Genomic DNA, 18,985 nt, shown 5'->3' on the forward strand with positions numbered 1-18,985 from the left:
GGATCACCCTTCAGATGGAAGGGGCTTGCTGCCCAGGGGTGCGGGACTCATTATGGGATGCAGGGGAAAAGGAGCTCGGATTGCACAGGATGGGATGTTTAGGGAAGGAACCAAGGGCGGGAGAAAGCAGGGGTTTATGTGATTTGGGGAGGAACAATTGTGGGGGAATTGAGGGGTGAGGGGATAAAAAGGGCCAGTTGCTGTAAACAGCTGGTGGTCAGTACGCTGCCCGTCTGGCCGCGCCACGTGCCTGATCAGCGCAGCCCGTGCTATCCCCGTGCCGAACCCCTCCCGCACTCTCCTGGGCGAGGGGCAGCCTATGGGGCATGCACGCATGCCTACGGGGGCTGAGCGCCAGTACCGGCGTCAGACATCCGAGCGCGAGTCGCGGGCCGCGTGTCTGCAGCGCCAGCAACCCGGGCGTGCGAGTGAGCGTGCGACTGCTAGCGAAGATCGAGCCAGACTAACGGGTGAAGCGGCCAGGGAGCAAGGGGGTGAGCGGGTCCCTAGGGGCCAGCGCTGGGTGTCAGGCTGCCTGCACATCTCTAAGGGCGAGAGCACAGCAGGGTGCTTCGCTTAATTCGAGATCTGAATTCAAAGAGCACTACTTCTGCTGAGTGGATTCAGGAGACTCTGCTGGCTGCTGGGCTCATGGGGAAAAAATGTTAAATAATATTTTCCCTAGCCTTCCCCAGGCATGAGGGAAATTTATATAAAGATCAAATAAATTAAGACTAGATAAAGACTTTTTGAAAAGTCTCGTATCATCTGACCTTCTGTTGCTGTTTTGTTATTTAAAACAGGCAAGAAATATTCAAGACCTATACAATTTTTGCTCTCCAGAAATGTCAATACAACCTTTCCTCTAGATGTCAGAAGATTTGGAAGAAGTCTGAATGCATGGTAAATGGGAGATTTCTGAATAACTCCAAAACTTTGATCCATGACAATCCACGTGTTTCTTTTTTTCAAAATCTAAATCTATACAACAGAATTTAAATCAAGTTTTTAAGCCTTCAGTTTAATCTAGAGGTCATCTTTTAACACTATTTCCTAGATGTCTTCTTTAGAAAGGAGTTACGTAGGGATGGTTGGGTTTTTTGGGGTTTGGTGGGTTTTTTTCCTAATACTTACTGATACACTCTTGTTACAAGATACAGGAAGGCACTTATTTTTACACTGAGAAATTCAGCTTTTTCTAGCTCAGAACCTACCTCTTACAAGATCAACATCTATGAGGTCTGGTTTCACATGTCCTGTTTTCTTTGGTTTGTTTCTCAAACCCTGCAATAGGCAAATACTATCAAAATACATCCACGCAGATGACAGGCATTATGAAAGAAAAAATACTGATGCAGTCAGTAATTGTATTTAACCTATACTGTTATTGAAAATTCAGACAAATATGTCAACTTCGTAGATTTAAAGTACTATAAAATAAGCATTCCAAGGAACAAGGCACAATAAATGCCTTTTACACAATTTACAATCTAAACAAAACCCCACCAATTACTGACCCATTAGGTAATTTTTCAAACATAGTTAAGCACTGAGCACTCATCTCCCATGGCTTGGGATTATGCAGACAACATATGCACACACTTGCAAGAATTAGTAATACATTTATATTAGGTTTTCAGAACTGTTGCAAGAAATTACTTTCTCTTTTCTCCTTAGATGTCTAATTAAACTTCACAAAAGGCTTACATTGTAACTCCTTAATTCCAAACCTAGATAGCAAATCATGTTGTAATGCAAGAGCTGCTGATCAGCAAGTTCCACTGTCAGAAATCCAAATTATAGAAAGGTACTGAATTTTTCTTACTAGTGAATATAGATTAGTCTATTAAAAAGAGGGGGGAAAACCCCACATAATAGGAAAGAAACAGGTAAAAAAAGCAAATCTATTTTGTCTTTTAGAAATGGTATCTTCCGAAGGGCCAAACTATCTTGCAAAACTTTCAGCTTTGTTTTTAATGCTAAAACATGATGCTATACTCTCAAGCCTCAGAGACAGTTGTGAGTTTATTCTGATCCCTTTAGATTAGGCTTTTGGTCACACCAGCCAATAATGATTCCGCAGAGAACAATTCATACAGAGTAAAACATAACATTTAAGAAAATATTTTGGGTACAAATGGAATTATGATGGAATTGGTTTAGCTCTTTTCATTCAAAAAGCATTAAATTCACCCATGAACTGTAGATTTCCACCACTGTCATATTTCATCCACATGTAAAAACATTATTACTCAAATGTAAACATTAAATTCAGATGAAAGCATGAAAATTCAATTATTATCAATGAAAGATCAGTGAAATCGGGTCATGTTAATCTTCATAAGAACAATATCAAGCAAATTGTTCAAATATGAGTGCAGTTCATAATATTTCTCACATCTAAATTCAACTGGATTTATTTTTCATGCTGAAACAAAAATAAAAAAACAAACCCAAATTGTTCACAATGAACTAGATATATAGTCATCACCTGATGTGTTTATTAGAAAAATGAGAGTTTGCTCAAAACAAAACAAAATTAATACATAGAACTGAAACACGGATAGGACAAAATGTGCTCTGAAGATGACAAATACAGAAAATCAGTTGTATTGTAGACTTAAGCACTGCATAGAGCTTAACATGCAAGATTTTTACACAACAGCAGTCTTAAAACCATGGTAATTTTATATGGAATGAGAAAACAAGCCCATAATTAGAATGGAAAATTATTATAATTCTAGAACCAGCTACAGATTCTTGTGAAATCTTACATAAGTGAGCCACTCTATTTCATAAAAAGATCTAAAGCTTAAGAATGAAATGCTGAATGATGTAATAATTTTCAAATGTATTACTGCTTATGGGCCACAAGATTTTTCTTGAAAGTCTAAATAAAGATGTACGTGTATCTTTGAAAAAATAACCCGCCTGGAAACACATGCACAATCCTAGGAAAAATTTACCACTGTGGTCAAAACTATGTTTTCAATTTAAAGAAAGAATTCTGCAAAAAAAAAAAAGTCAACAGTATAACTTGATGCATCTTTCATAGGAAAAGAAGTGGTGACACATTCTTTAAAAATTCCATTGGTCAAATCTCAAGTGTTTTCAGTGTCCACAGATTACACTGAATTAGTTGTTCTACTTTTTGCTACACGCAATGAAAGAATTCCATTTATTAAGATGCAATTTCTCCACTCTCTTAATGCATTACAAATATCCGTAATATATGTAGAGAGAACAGCAGCATTTCAAACTAGGGCTAATTAAAAAAGATATATATTTGCGCTGTTTCATACTGTTCAGGCCCATCCAGTTAGTTCATATAATTTCTATTCCACACCAGACACATTCCCGCTAACTAATAGCAAAAATAAAGTTTAAATAAAAATACTTAAAAATAGTCGGTATTATTGTAAAAATTCTTTGGCACAAATTTTAAAATTAATCTTAACAGATTCTACTATAGTTCTAACTAAAACATACATTTATAATATCAGAAACAAATTTTCTACTAAAAATAATTTTTTAATTTTTAATAAAGTTAATTTATAAACAGTACTGTAGTAGCCTTGAGATTAAAGTGCTAACGTGCAATACTTGAACTAGTAGTCTGTTTCTGTGTTACCGTTATTACACTCAACTCAGTCAACACAAACTCATAGAGACACCATAATTTGTTAGTTATTGGACTCCTGAGCCAAACGTGATGCGTTTTGAACAGGATCATAGAATCGTTTAGGTTGGAAAAGACTTTTAAGATCATCCAGTCCAAGCATTAACCTAACATTACCAAGTCCACCACTAAACCAGTTAAGGGGAGAGTAATAATTAATTTCATGTTTCCTGGCTTGGTGGCTGGATTATTTTTTAATGAAAGTAAAACTAGAATAGAATCGTTAAGATTGGAAAGGACCTCTAAGATCATCAGTCCAACCGTCAACCCAACACCACCATGCCCACTAAACCATGTCCCAAAGTGCCACGTCTGCCTGTTTTTTGAACCCCTCCAGGGATGGTGACTCCACCACCTCTCTGGGCAGCCTGTTCCAATGCTTGACCACATAAGCACGAGGCACTATTTGCAATAAATTATTTGCATAATGTCTTACGATACAAGAGTTACAAGAACCTGTCATCATGGCGAGTGGTTTTCATGGTGGTGGAAGGGACCCTGGAAACCAGTAACGCGCCAGGGTCTCGGTCTGAAGTTCGTTGTACTGATTGTCAGGAACACTTCTGAAAGCGCGCGCTCCACACGCTTCAGACAAACCGCACCTCAAGACACAATTTTCCCAGAAGAGGCTCCCGCCTGTCTTACCAGCACTCTCCCGGCTGCGGCGGGCCCTGCGCTCGGAGGGGTGCTGCCTTTAAGTCACCCGAGGCGCCTGGCACAACCCCAGGCCGCCGGAGGGGCTCGCTGGGCGGCCATCGAGGCGGGGACGTGCGGCATCGCAGAGTCAGGCACCGGGTGTAGAAGCACTTCCAAAGCATCCCGTCAGCCCCGACGTGCAAGTCGGCTTGTAGGGTTTTGCGCAGAGATCGGGGAAGCCTGCGGTTCAGGTCAGTAACAGTTTCCACGCAATGCAAACAAGTGCCCCGAGCACGTTTTGGTTTGCTATTTCAGTACGGGGTGGGGGGGCACCACACCCACAGGGAAACTGAAGCAATGTACATTTTGCTAATGTTAAGAATTAGCAATGCCTTGAAACTCGTGCAGTAACAGCATACTTCTTGTGTGCAGTATTTGAAGAAAAAAAGGTTAATTGCAAGAAAATGTTAATTAAATTAACATCACGGAGTATGACATAATATACAATCCATAAAACTACTACATATAGGATTGATTTCTCTTTCTCCAAAACAATTTAGCAATGTGGCAGACATTGATGGCGCTGTTAGTGAAACCAAAAATGCAAAGAACGCTGTTAAACTGCTGGTTCAGAGAAACAAAGCCTCAAGTACTCACCAGTCTAATAAACTGTACAAAACAATGACAGCATCATAAAGGAGGAAAAGTAAACTGCAGGTATAAGGAAACTGACTGAAAGTAAAGAGAGCTCAGATAACTGACGTTAGAATTCATCACAAAGAAAAGTGGAAGACAGAGGTGCTAAAACAACTAAGCCCTCGCTTAAGATAACTGAAAAGAAAAACAGAAAAAGTATTGCCATACAGAAAGATACAGCACTTTAAATGCTGCAGTTATTAATTATGTAAAATAAATAGAGCATAATATGCTGGTTACATTTGTTTACACTCCAGAAGTCTGGTTTTACTTTACCAGTATTAAATACCACCACATACATTGTAAATTCCATCAGTGTACACAACCAGAGACAGCACTGCTGATAACTGGCCAAAAAAAAAAAGTTGAAATGCTATAATATTATTACCTTTATTTCTCTTTGCTCTACTGATTTTTCCCATATTTGTTGATCATATGCCCCAATCTAAAAAGAACACACACACAAAAAAAAATCTACATTAGGTTTTAAAAGACATTGATCAAACAAAATCAATCAATCTTCAACAAGGCAAGCATGAAGACAGCAGGTTATTTCCTTGGGGAGACTTATTTACAAAGAAACCTTTATCTTCTCCATTCCATCTTGGCTGGACTGGATCTAGCTAACCTGCAAATGGGTTGCGAGAGAGGGGAGAGGCCAGCAGACAGCCTCAGCCTCACGGCATGACTTGTGCAAGTCGGAGCACCGGGAACGCCAGACTGCCTCCCACCTCGGTCGGGATTCCAGCCTCCGTGCTGACAGAGAGCAGACCTGCGGCAGCAACACTGACACCGTTTTTCAGTTAACTTCAGAGAAAATACCATGCACATCTAGTTGAACTCATACCTTCAATGAATTTGTTATTTTTTTAAACCATCTCCCTCTATATTTCCCGTTCCATTCCACCCACTTTTACAGCTACATTGTCTTTAGCTTTCTCTCTCAAGATTGTACAGCAACAAAATATATGGTCAGGCTGGTAATCAACTAGATTACAGGCCAGGGAAAACTCAAAGATTATCAGCAAACGGCATTTTCCCACTGAAGCACTAATGAAGTAACGTTCCTAGTAGACCTAATCCCAAATTTGTTCACCCTCATTAGGCTGCTAGTCTATTTATTCACGAAACTCGTCTAAAGATCTTAGTTTTCCCTAAACGTGAGCAAGTTTTTAGTTAAAACATTGGGATAAAAAGGAATTGTTTTATCCCAGGCTCTAATCTCACCACAGCATTGTAGAAAACTTTGCACGTTCATAAGAGCAGAACCACAGAAAGAATAAAGGTTGATCGTGCAAGCACTTACTAAAACCCTAGCACTAAGACCAATTTTTATGAGTTCTGCCATTTCAAATAAGCATCAATACAGGTAGCTATGGTTAATTTAAGAAATGACTGTGCGCTTGTTTATACAAGAAAGCCACTCTGTGACCGTCAGATATTTTGAAGAAGGGCAACCTTAAACTTCAGGCCATTCACACGTAAGATAGTGACAAGAACAAGTCAATCTGTGAGACAATGTATCCAAGTTTTGTAAGAAGTTATCAAAGATCATCAGATTGCTTTGAATTCTGCGCAAACAGTATTTTGAGATAATATTCAGCAACGATCTCTTTTGCTATGTCAATTTTAAAACCTTTCCACCCCAGCAGCTCTACCTAGACACGCACACACGTGCACACACACTGCTAGATATCTGGAGTTTGATTCCTATCACAAACTCTAAGCAGTTAAGTGCAAGATCGCTTTTAGGTCACGAGGGAGAGACAGACGCATTTCCTGAGATTCCCTGTCCCTTCAGTGACTCTGCAGGGCGCCGATACAAGCACCTTAGCCCAGGCACCTGGCAGAGAGGCAAGAGGAACCCCCGCCATTTGAGCGAGCCTGCTTAAATTCAACGTTACTGCAAGAGTATGACTTCTTGTTCCAGTTCGCAAACTGCAACAGACATAAAAGGGGCGAGCACAAGTGCACACACCTTAAACCAGAAAACGTGGTTCTGTTTCGTCTTTTACCATTTCAGTCTTCAGTGTTAAATTAGAAGGCGTTACACGGGGTGGGGAGGAAGTCATTCTTCATTAAAAAGGATCTTTTAACCAAGGATCCAACATAAATGCAAAAAGACACCCAGGGAAGCCAATAGGCAAACACACCCATGAACAACAATTCTAGAGGCATCTTCTGTGCCTCTAAACCTGCCCCATCAAGGAAAAGAAAGAAAAAAATAATAATTTAATTTATAGCAGTAAGGTCCAAAGCATATCTAAAAGTGAGAACAGCGAACTGAATTACTAAATTACCCATTCCCAAATTTAAATAATACTTCCCATTCACAAGAGGTAAACACCCAAACTATTTCTGTAGTTCACTACCTTAAAGCTCTGGGTTAAAAAAAAAAACAAACCACAAACTACCGGCTTTTTGGCGATAATAATAAATACTTTGCACTTCTCCTTTGGAAAAAAAAGTGTAGACTGTGGAAAATAATTAGGGAGTCAGACACTGTACTGGGCAGAATTACACACTTGCTACAATTAAAGTAATTAAACCAAAGGAAGTTTAAGCGCTAACTCCACCTGGATAACAGCCAGCAATTAAAAACTCAGTATCTTGAATAACAACTCCACCCAGACATTTATATCTAATTGTTCTGCCGCCTTCTCCAAATACATTTTAAATTAAATTTCAGGCCTTCTTGTTTTTCATGCAATTTACTGCGAAGAGCCCCGGAGTGAGGTTTTTGTGCTGCATAATATTGCATCCTCCCCTCCTCACTTCCAAAAAAATGTCTTTCTACAAAGACCGAAAAGGGGATGCAAGTCTGTCTCCCTCTCGATTGTGCAAGAAACAAATGTGGAAGGAAGCCTTTGTGCCAATAAAGCTGTAAAGCAAACTCTGTATTCTTAATTCCATTCATAGCTGAAACCGGTGTAGAGTTCAAAGAGTCTTGAAAAGAGCATTCTTCTTTTAGACAAAAACCAGACGATTTGTTAAAGGAATTCTGGGAAACACAGATCCCAGAAGACATCTCAGGCAAGGACGTTGACCAATTTAAAAATTTGACTTAGTTATATTTTCCTACAAATATTTCTTCTCCCTCAAGGCTAGCTAGCAGCTTCTCTCTCCACAAAAAGACAAGTAGTATGGATTTTGCCATTCACGTTTTTCTTTTAACATTGCCCCATAAAGCAATTCTTCCAGCAGGAGGTAAAATGAGAGACCCAAAACAACTTTAAGGGAAATGGTCTTCTATAACTGTTTTATTAGACTAGTGGATCTGGCCAATCACCTCTGATCAACTTTAATTATTAAAATCTGAGCACAGGGCTATTAAGTAAAGGTATACTGTTTCAAACTGAAAAGAGTTAAAGGGATACTTACAGACAGTAAGTATCATTACAATCTCTCACAATTTTTTAATTTTTTTTTAAATCTACCTAATTTCACCTCTTTGTGTTTCAAGAAAGTTTTAGAAGCACTTTAGGGAGCAGGCATACATGCTCAGCACATCCGTGCTTGGCACATCAAATTTAGATCTGATACTCAATTTCCCTTCTCTCCATCTGCATAAGCATCCCTCTATACTTCTCTTGCAAGTGTATCAGAAGGAAACACATGAAAACAAAGACTTTGTTATAAAGTAGCATACTGGCACACTTCCTTTCCCACATTAAACAAAAATAGGTAGAACTAGTGCTACTGAAACAAGGCAAGTAAAAAACACAGGCAATAATTTTTTTTCTTCTCTACCTTATGTCAGGAAAACACATTTACACTTTGTGGAACATATCTTGCAGAATTCATTGAAAAGTGTTTTTCACTGAGAACAAGCTAAATTATAACATACAGTGATTACCAGAGATGCCGGACACCTGTAAGAATTAAATTCAAGAATGTAATTCCTGAATCAATTCAAGAATGTAAGTTAATACTAGCAAGCCTTCCCAGTTCCAAATTATTGACAGCACCAGTCAATTCCATCTTCAAAGAGTTTTGATTTACAAGTATTTGCATTTAAATTATGTTTCATGTTAAATCTAAACATTAAGTTGTCAGATGTTTGCATGTAGGCTCTAGTTCTTGGCTATTCATGCAATTCTTTAAAGTCGTACATACCTGCAGGACACTGAAAAGAAGTCTAGCATCTAGCAGTGCCAAAGAAATTAAGCTCTAAAGGCAAATAAAATTAAGGAATAACCTTCTAGAGAGAAGATCACTCATGCTTCCGAACTGAAGAATTTAAATTTACACAAAACTTGATCAAAGGAACCTTCCCTCATTATGCAACTGTCCCCAGGGCTCCTCCACAGGTGTTCAAGCTTCCTCTGCCTGGAACTGTGAGGCCAACATGAAGATCCCAATCAATTCAAGTACCTATATAATCCTGAACCCACCAACTCTGCCTGGAGCCTCATCCATTATAACTGCAAGTTCTGCAGTATCCTTCAAAGAAAATTTAAAGTACAAAATACAAGGGTCCAAAAATTGTCCAATTTTTACATATATAACAATAAGTAATGCTTTTAAAATCTGTTCAAGACTTAGTGCCAGGCTGCTTGTATAATAGTTTGTCACTGATATTTTCAATCCATCAGTCCAGTCTCCAACTGGCAATTGACCTTTTAAGCAAACTATAGAACACAATATTCCAATTTTAATCTATCACAGAAATTTATTCTAATTTAACTAATAAAATATCTCAAAGAGGATCTGAAGTTTGTACTCTATAGCATTGTATTTATTTATTAAGATTGGGCAGAAAATAAATTAACAAAAAAAATCTCCCTTGATGTTTTTTAAATTATTTGTTAATTCAAGTTAGATAATGAGCCTATCTTATCATTTTTAAATGTAACTTTCATCACCAAGCATCAACAGCAACATAACCCTGTTGTAGGAAACTTGTCAGTAATGTTACAGATATAAAAAACTGTGGTATAACCTACCTGTAGCAGAACTAGATAAACTAGCAGATGTTATTTCATGCACATTTAGTTTAAATCATGCATCCCAGACTTCCTCAATGCCAAGATTCTATCCAGTCTACCCAAATCAGTTACCTCTAAAATGTTCAGTTCTCAAGACACCGTGTCTCAAACACCGAGTAAAGAAGATGAAAGGAATTCTGTTCCTTTATGTATTTGCAGAATTAACAACTATTCTTCAAGCAGCTATTAAAATTTTCAGCATATAAGGGATTACAGGCAAAGACTGAAAATCTGCCAGTTTTCTTTCCCAATGGAAAAGTTGGGGTTTAGCATCCTAAATTAACTAAGTGTAATAAAATTTCAAACAGGTTTTCCAGGAAAAAAAAGTTCCCTCACAAGTAATTAATTGTAAAAAAAATTATTAACTTGTATGTGACTTGGCATGGGATATTAAGGTATACAATTACACATTTGACAAAACTAAACTCACCTGATAAAGCTTGCTTTTTAATTGAAAGAATAAATAAATTTGAGACTCTTTTTAAGTGCAGACTCCTCATAACATTTTCTGGTTTTAAGAGATATGTGCACCTCTTGAAATTACCTAAAATGATTGCACTTAGTTCTTCCCAACCAAATACCTCAGAAAGCATTTGATCACATTTCTTTATATATCTAAACTTTGTTTGGCACCTGTACAGTTTGGTTTTATAACACTAACAGCAATTAGCCTAAGTAAAAAGTTAAGCTATTGAAAACACAGCTAATTTTTTACTTCAAATAAAGCCCAGTGCAAAGGGTTTCTGCACTGCGTAATATTTCTTCCCATTGTCTTTCTCCTGACAAGCCATATGTGCATCAAGATTGAATTTGAGCTTTGTGAATGACACTGATATTCACTTTAAGCTAAGGCAGTGATGGTATCAAGCTGTAGCCCAATACTCACAAGGCCTTCTGATTCTAATGGAAACAATCAATATTTCAGGAGACATTTATAATTTATGACCAAGCAGACTAGCAAAGATTATAATCCTAAGAATACATACTATTTCCTGCTGGATCTTAAAACTTTAATGTTTATCAATAATGAAACCTGCATGCTAAGCTTTGCTCTTTAGAACCTCTAAACACATTTACAAGCAACATCACAATAGTATTACAAATCCAAAAGATACAAGATACAGAGCTTGGTAACTAAAAAATAAAGTTGCTTCCTTGGACTGTCTACCAAAGAAATTAAGAGTTTAACACCTTACTAAAATATTTAGTGTTAAAATATTAGCTAATATGATTTATTAACTTTTACAGTTCAACATTCTTCAAAAAACTGTATGCTTTTATATATCAATTTTAATATTAAGATATTGATATATAAATAATTTCTATACATGTAATATTAATTTTAAAAATATCTTTACAAATGCTTATTTAGTTTATGCTTAAGTACACAGTTTCAGATATTAGACAAATCATTTCTCATTTTCTCAAAACTTGGAACAGGATTCTTAATGTTATTTTAAACCCCATTTTATTTCTTACATGAACTGATCCCCATTGGAGCAAAGGCAATAATCTAGTAGCTCAGAAGTATAATTATCTCTACTGGAGTAGATTTCTACTGTTAGCATGACTTTTTTCCAGGAAGTTTTTCATTTTCAAGGGTGGTGGGTTTTTTTCAATTTTGTTTATGGCGGATATGTGGACCACACAAGCTAAGCTGAGACAAACTTAGCTAATAAACCACAGATAGAAATCACTATATAATAGTTGTACACTGTCTGCTAACAGCAAAGAGTTTAGTAACTTTTAGTCAAATGGAGAAAGACAATGAAGGGATTAAAACTGTATATCCTAAGGTGCAGAGCTTTGGATTTATGACTGGTGAATTGTTACCTCTGATTACTAAAAGATGCTGGGATTCTCCTCCCTTCTCCCTGTTCGGCCCCAGAGGGAGAGCTGAAACCAACTATTTAGAGTAAAATGAAGCAATTCAAAACTTTAAGAGTTATTTATTCTTAACTGTTTGAATTGCCAACTAATGACCTGCTTAAATTCTGGCAATAACTGCAACAGCACTGGACTTTCATCCATTTCACTGAACAGAAATTTTACCGAAGCTTACTTCAAAGATATTGTCCCTTTCAGAGTACAGTAATACATAATTAAACACTTATCAACTATGTATTAATAGTTTTTTGAATCATGCTTTACAGATTAGATCTTGGTAACATCAGTCAGCGCTACATATTGCCCTGAGTAATGGTTTACAGATTTTAGCATATCTACTAAAACCATGAAACATCTTTTTTATTCGCACAATTAAACATAAAGGAAAATTAAGAATAGTTAGAAAGAGTTTGCAGGTTAAACTAAATAAGAGCACAGGAATAACCAACACATACTCTAAGCCATTTCCTAGTGACATGAACTGGACACTAGGGGTAACTTCAGGTACCATTTATTTGGCTTAAGTGGACTACAGAGCAAAACCTAAAAAGAAGCACAAACTAAATGAGATTCTGTCTCTGCCATTAATGGTAATTAAGCACAATCCCTTATGATAATGTTTACTCATCTTCAAATTTCAAACTGAATTGATCACAGAATGGCACCGGTTGGAACCCCTGGAACCTGTGCAAAGCAGGTCCAGTTACAGCAGGCTGCTCACGGGCTTAACCAGCAGAGATCCAAACATCTCCCAAGACTGGACATTTCACAGCCTCTCTTGGGGTCCTGTCTTAATGCCTGGCAAACCTCACGTTAAACATTTTTATCCTCATATCTAATCAGAATTTCCCACATTTCAACTTGTGTTTATTGCCTCTCATGCAATCCTTGTGCACCTCGGAGAAGAGCCTGGCTCCATCCTCTCCATGGCCTCCAAAGCAGTACTTGTGATAGCAGTAAGCTCTCCCCTTTGCCCTCTCTTCTTAGGACTGAGAAAGCCAAGATCTCTCAGACTCTTTGTACATCACATGCTTCAGCCCCATAACAAACTTGGTGGCCCTCCACTTGGCTTGCCAAGGAATGCCAATACCTTTCTTGTACCGGACAGCCCAAAGCTGGACACAGCACCCTAGATGCTGTCTCTCATGACTTGAACAGAGGGGAATAATCCCTTCCCCTGACCCGCTGGCTACACTATTGCTAACACAGCCCAGTTGCTCTCCAAGTGTTAAGGATTCAAGGCCTCTGCAACACTTTTTTTTTCTTTTTTTTTTTTTTAATGACTATGTACTTGCACAAAACAAAGCAGCCTCAAGATGTAACTGGGAAAAGAAAGCAGCTCTGACAGCCTCATTATTCAGTATAATTCCCTGAAGACCACTGAAAATCCAGCAATTTTACCAGCATTGTAACTAGGATTTTAAATAGCACTGGCCTTACATCCCTGATCATTTCCACTTCCCACAGCAGACCTTCCTTGTGCCAGCACATTCATCTGAGTGGCTGAAAGGTCAGTCAGATCACTCAGGAAGAGAAAAGAAAATGGTAGGTTATAGTTTCACAAGGCATAATGAAACAATTCAAGAATCAGAGAATCCCTCTCAAGACAGAGGGATTTCAGCTCTTTGCTCTATCCCCCTCCCCCCCCATTAGACAGGTTCAGTTCTTTATAGATTCGCAGTTTTAACTGGATTAGTCCCCTGACCAAATTCACCAGATACGTGCATGAAAGTCTGTGGGAAGGCAAAGCAGGCATGGGAGCCAACAGCGAGGTGAAACGCAAGCCTGCTTCCTTCAGCCACAGCGCCAATTTTTGAGTGGTCTTCTGCACAAGATTCAGAAACTTGATTTTTGTCTCACCAAAACAAGGTGCTGAAGGCAATCCCTAGTGTCTGGTCAGATGACATCTTGCATACCAAAACCCAGCACTACATGAAAGGAAACTTCTAAATACGCTTTTTTTTCCTCAGTGCTTTCACAAATAGCCAGCTCCAACACTTGTCAAGTTTTGGCACTTGAAGGCAGACCTTTTTGAACTGATGCATCCAAAGTTTTAGGCAATATAGCCAAACAGCCCAACCATTTAGCAAAAACTGGCTTTGGTGCCAGGGTCACCAATGCATCCTATGAATTCACTGCCAAGAAGGAAATCAGGTGGTTTCAGGGAATGACATAATTTTCGTTTTATTTCCTTCTTTATTAACTTGGCAAGTATAATCTTTGACTAATGAGCTGTAAAACACTGAATATTACAGATCTTAAAGCAATGCAATTAGAACTCTAATTTTGCCCTTTAAAGCTATGAGAGGGAAAACATCTCATTTGTTTTATTGTGCCCTTTAACAGCCATACCCAAGGGACACCTGAAACAGCAGAAAGCTGCACTGGCAAAGTTAACTGATACGCCATCGGGTGCAGGATTCGCGTTCAATTCTTTAAGTTCCATTCTGTCTTCCCCTACAACCATCCCCAGGAGAAGGAACAACATAATTCTCTTCTGCAGTATTATCAATAAATTTGTATAAAGTTCCCCATTTTAGCAGCAAGGTTTCTGCGAGGACTGAAAATCAGAAAGTTGTTGAGGTAAATTTACGTATAGTCTCCAAACTGGAAACCAGAACAAAAATTGCACGTCTACCATTATCTGTAAAACTTTGAAAATATTACAAGAAATTAATGCAAAAAGCTTAAGTTACAAGCAATACAAGCAATAGTTTAGATTATTACCAATTTTATTATTTTTAATATCAGTTACTATTACTGAGGCAATACTTCAAGTATGCATAAAGTATCAGTATCAGAAAGGTACGCCACCAGATACTAAAATCATTTAAAATAATTGTGGGTTTGTCAGATTTTTGCAGAGGAAACATTATGATTGTTTTCTCCAAAAAATTCATCAATTACAAATCTGAAGCAAGTTCGGTATTCTGGTAAATACACATAATACTAAGGATATTAATTAACAAAATGCATATATGTGAATATTAGCTCGATAGCTGTCTGGGACCAAAGTAACGAACCATTCCAGGGAGCAAGGCAGACACCCCTGCCACACCCTTCTATTGCAAGAACAGCGCAGCAGAAAGTGTTGAAAACAAGCTAGAGAAACCTAGTCTGACACGAGTATCTCAGCGTTGCACACCCCAGTGCATCCAGGAACACAGCAGAGGTTTAATTTATTTTGCTTTCTACAGAGCCAACCTGTATCTAGCAGGATATATCTGTTCAGATTTCATGCCTTGCAAAAGTCTTCATACCAACTGGGAAATGCAAGCTATCACTGGAAGCAGTAAGCTACGTCCATGCAATCTTATATCTCAAATACCAAGCTGGTATACTACACTATCTGAAATCTTATAATCCAACTTAAAATAACTAAGAATTGATTACTGTATTTTACAAGACAGTAATCAAGAGCTCCGACGCACTAAAAGCAGAGTAAATCTATTGCAACAACAAAAAACAAGTTTACATAATAAAAGGTCTGACCTTTTAAACGATTAAGTGCATTACTAAATCATCCTCGTGCGAGGAGCTCTATTTCAAACAACAGTATGAATCATATGAGTAAACTTGGTGTTTGGAAAACTTGCCTAAACTAGGGTCACAAAAGCTCAATTGCTTAATTCTTTCCATTAAAATGCCTTAGTTTTGAGAAGCCAACAGACCTTTGAAACTCGGTAGAGACATACATAAAATAAATACATCAAAAAAATACATCAAAATTTAAAAAAAAAAACACAAGGAGCAATTTATCTGCTCAATATTTCTTACACAGCCTCCACCTACTCAAATTTATTTTTCTTCTTTATGTATGACTATAAATATCAGAAGTTCTTCATGCTCTTTTTTAGGGCATTCATAGACCAATTCATTAATCTGAAAATACCTCCCCAAAATAGCACTTTATTTTCCTCATTTTATCACACAGGCAAGTCATATCAATTTCATCAATACTGACTGCAACCCTGGTTCTCTCTTGCCCCAGAAACAATGTTTTACTGCCAGAATGTGCTAAGTTTTGATCCCTCCCCACTTTCAGTTTCAGTTACTGTTGTGAGGAAATCAGCAGATCTAAAAAGCAAGTAAGTGGGACAACCACAAGTTCAGAGAGTCCAGTATTTTGCCATCATAAGCAATCACATAATAGAAGTGTATCAGAAAGGACAAAAAAAGAAGTCTGGTACCCACTAACCACTAGCATAGCTCTTCCTGTTCCCCAACTTGAAATCTTTGGTACAAACAACAAATCCATGGGGAAAAAAACCCACTGTGCCATGTAAGTGATATAAACAAACAAACAAATAAATAAATAATGTCAAGGACATGGGTGAAAGAGCCTAGATGCTCCCAGGAAAGGATCACACACCGCATTACAAAGTTAAAAACCCCCTTGGGGTTATCAGCCTGATCCAGGAGGACCTTCAGTAAATGGGACCCAAGAAACAGCAATCTAATTAGCACAAACATTTGCATGAGATGCAACATTTCTGCAGTGCAGCCATTGTCCCAAAATAAGAGCCCACTTCCTCATACTGAAAGAAGCAAAGCCTCCTCATTTGGCAGACCCCAGTCCACCTGTGGATTGCAAATAAATTTTGGTCACACCATTGAAAACATTGACATATGGTTTATGCAAGATCCTATCCCTCCTGAAGATAGCCCAGTCTTTCATGAAGTAACAGGAGCTGTCTCATCACAACTGCTTGCCATAAAGGCATCATGCAATTTCTGGCCGAGCAGACCTCTGTAAAAGCCTACAGAGACTTGTAGTAGAAATACTGTTGTTGCTATGAATGAAATAAATGGAAATATGTGTGAAATCACTAGAGAAAAAATGACAGAACAAGGGTTAAAAGAATGACCTGTACTGATAATGAGTAATCCTGTTAGGAGCAGTGTCCTGGGAAAAGTAAAATTGAGGAATGGGTCGTTTATATCAAGACCAGAAGGCCTGCGCTCTGTAAGATCACAGCGCAGTGACTCATCAGCAGAAGATCCTGCCTTCCTAACATCAGGAGGATGGAAAGTTGGAGCATATCACATATGGAATTCCTTTTCCTGCATGATCAACAGGAAAACAGACATGTATTTCAAAAACAAACAAACAAGAAAAACCCCACGCAACAGATAACAAGCATGAACTTCACTTCAGATTTATGGAGACTTCAGACTCTTTCTTGCATCAAAGGACCATTTATATATAAAGCTAAATACCACAAAAGATCTGTCCAAACACTAGTTCATCATCACCAATGAAAAAACCTCAGAGACGTGATGAGGATCCGATAGCCAGCATCTCTTGCATTGTGCAAAACAGGTCCCAGCCAGACCAAATATGCACACAACTTGGTGCTTGTATTATCAGTATGACAGCGTGAATGAGTGAAATTTAGGAGAGAATGAGTGGGAACAGGTAAAATCAACATCACGTTCCCTTTCCATAAGATCCTGCACTGAATTTTGTTACGTTAAATCATCTACAAGTCATTCTCCAAATCTTTAAAAAATGGGATTGGACCTGCAATCAAGAAATGGTTCAAAACTACAGTGTAACTCCACTGATACTTTTACAAAAATATGTTTTTGTAAAGCTTGAATAAGGGAAGTACAAAAACAAACAAAAAATCCTCATTAAATTCTGAATTATTTTCAATTTTTTGATACGTAATTGAATGTTCGGCATAAATTAAGTCAGCAAAATTCATTTTTCTGCTTTTCCAACTGTACCTTTAATTCACAGTTGTACAGATCTCAGCAAAGCATACCAGTATTGTCTTATTTCTATAAATTAACTGTTGCTTAGCTAGAAGTCAACCAGAATTTCTGTTTTGAAGACCATTGCCATCATTCTCCTAAGGACAAGATGCATCCTCTCAAAAAGACAGCCCTAGGCCCAAGGAAAACAATAACTCATAGAAACTTACTAAATCGTGGAGAGCCAAGAAAAAAAGAATTATCATCACACCTTATTTATATCTTAGTAAAGAAGCATATCTCAAAATTTAGCAAATTGTTCAGCTTTCTAAAAGCAATTTAACTGAGTAAGCCAACTGGCATACTAATGTCAAGAGGATATGATGATGTGAAATTGTCAAAATAATAAATTAGAAAGAGACATCAACATTTCTATGTGCAAATATGAATCAAAAGATACAGTATCAGATGATACTGTAACTACGTATCTTCAAATGAGATCATTTTCCTCTCTCTCACCCAATTTTTTTTTTCTAATTAACCTCTAAAAAGCCCTAGCCTATCTCTTTTGGGTATGGGTTACACAGTTCCTTGCTACTGACAGAAAATACATTTAAATTCTTGCTTTCTACTTACATACAAGGATTCGTTTATGTGCTATAGAAACAACATCCTCCTGTACATTAATTAACATTCTACTGAGAACAAAAATTTTCTTTCCTTTTGTTTCATAGCACAAGTAGCCAAGGGAGTGAGGAGTTTTCAACACAGACCCAAAGCTATTCCATTTCATTAGATACAGTCACTAAATATTTATTTACTTTTGAAAGAAAAGTTTCAAGCTACTCACTCTTATACAATGCTAACCAATAAGGCAGTAGTATTTCGTATTTATTATACTTTACACATAAAGCACAATAAGCCAACTTTATTTTTTTTTAAAGCCACCATAAAAACAAATAGAAAGCTTACCTTCTTCTGGTACCAAACTATAGCATCAGTTACTTTGGACGCCATTTATTCCACTGAATTCACACAGTCATTTTAGGCTGTTAACAGAAAAAGACAGAACTTTACTTCCACCTTCCCTATGAAGGCCAACATAGGGAATGTAGAAACACTCCCGTTACCTGCAAAGCACTGAACAGCTATATTTACTTTACACCTTGCCTCATTACTATTTTAGTCAGAGTTTGGGTTTTCTGCTCTAAGTAAACAAAAAACTACAAATGTGCTGCTACAGGACATCAGAAGCCTCAGTTTTGTCCATCCTTCCCAGTAAAACACAGGTGGCACAGAGATCATCTGTTAGTGTCTCGTGAGAACCTCACGAGAGTTATATTACATGCAGCATTTTTTTTTTCCTGATAAATTAAGCAATCTATAGTTATTCCACAGC

General features: G+C 37.7%; 1 protein-coding gene across 1 annotated transcript in view; it reads right to left on the reverse strand.

The window, feature by feature from the left end:
* The window catches only part of PHTF2 (putative homeodomain transcription factor 2), a 55,693-nt gene extending 37,090 nt beyond the window's left edge, over window positions 1–18,603 (reverse strand). The window contains exons 1-4 of the mRNA XM_075727713.1: window positions 18,559–18,603; window positions 5,400–5,456; window positions 4,973–4,984; window positions 1,215–1,284 (exon numbers count right to left, since the gene is read on the reverse strand). Of these exons, the coding sequence (XP_075583828.1) occupies window positions 1,215–1,284; window positions 4,973–4,984; window positions 5,400–5,456; window positions 18,559–18,603 (184 nt within the window). The remainder of the gene's footprint in view (window positions 1–1,214; window positions 1,285–4,972; window positions 4,985–5,399; window positions 5,457–18,558) is intronic.
* Between the last annotated feature and the right edge of the window lie 382 nt (window positions 18,604–18,985).

The sequence above is a fragment of the Pelecanus crispus genome, chromosome 1, assembly GCF_030463565.1.
Source record: "Pelecanus crispus isolate bPelCri1 chromosome 1, bPelCri1.pri, whole genome shotgun sequence".
Taxonomy (NCBI): Eukaryota; Metazoa; Chordata; class Aves; order Pelecaniformes; family Pelecanidae; genus Pelecanus; species Pelecanus crispus.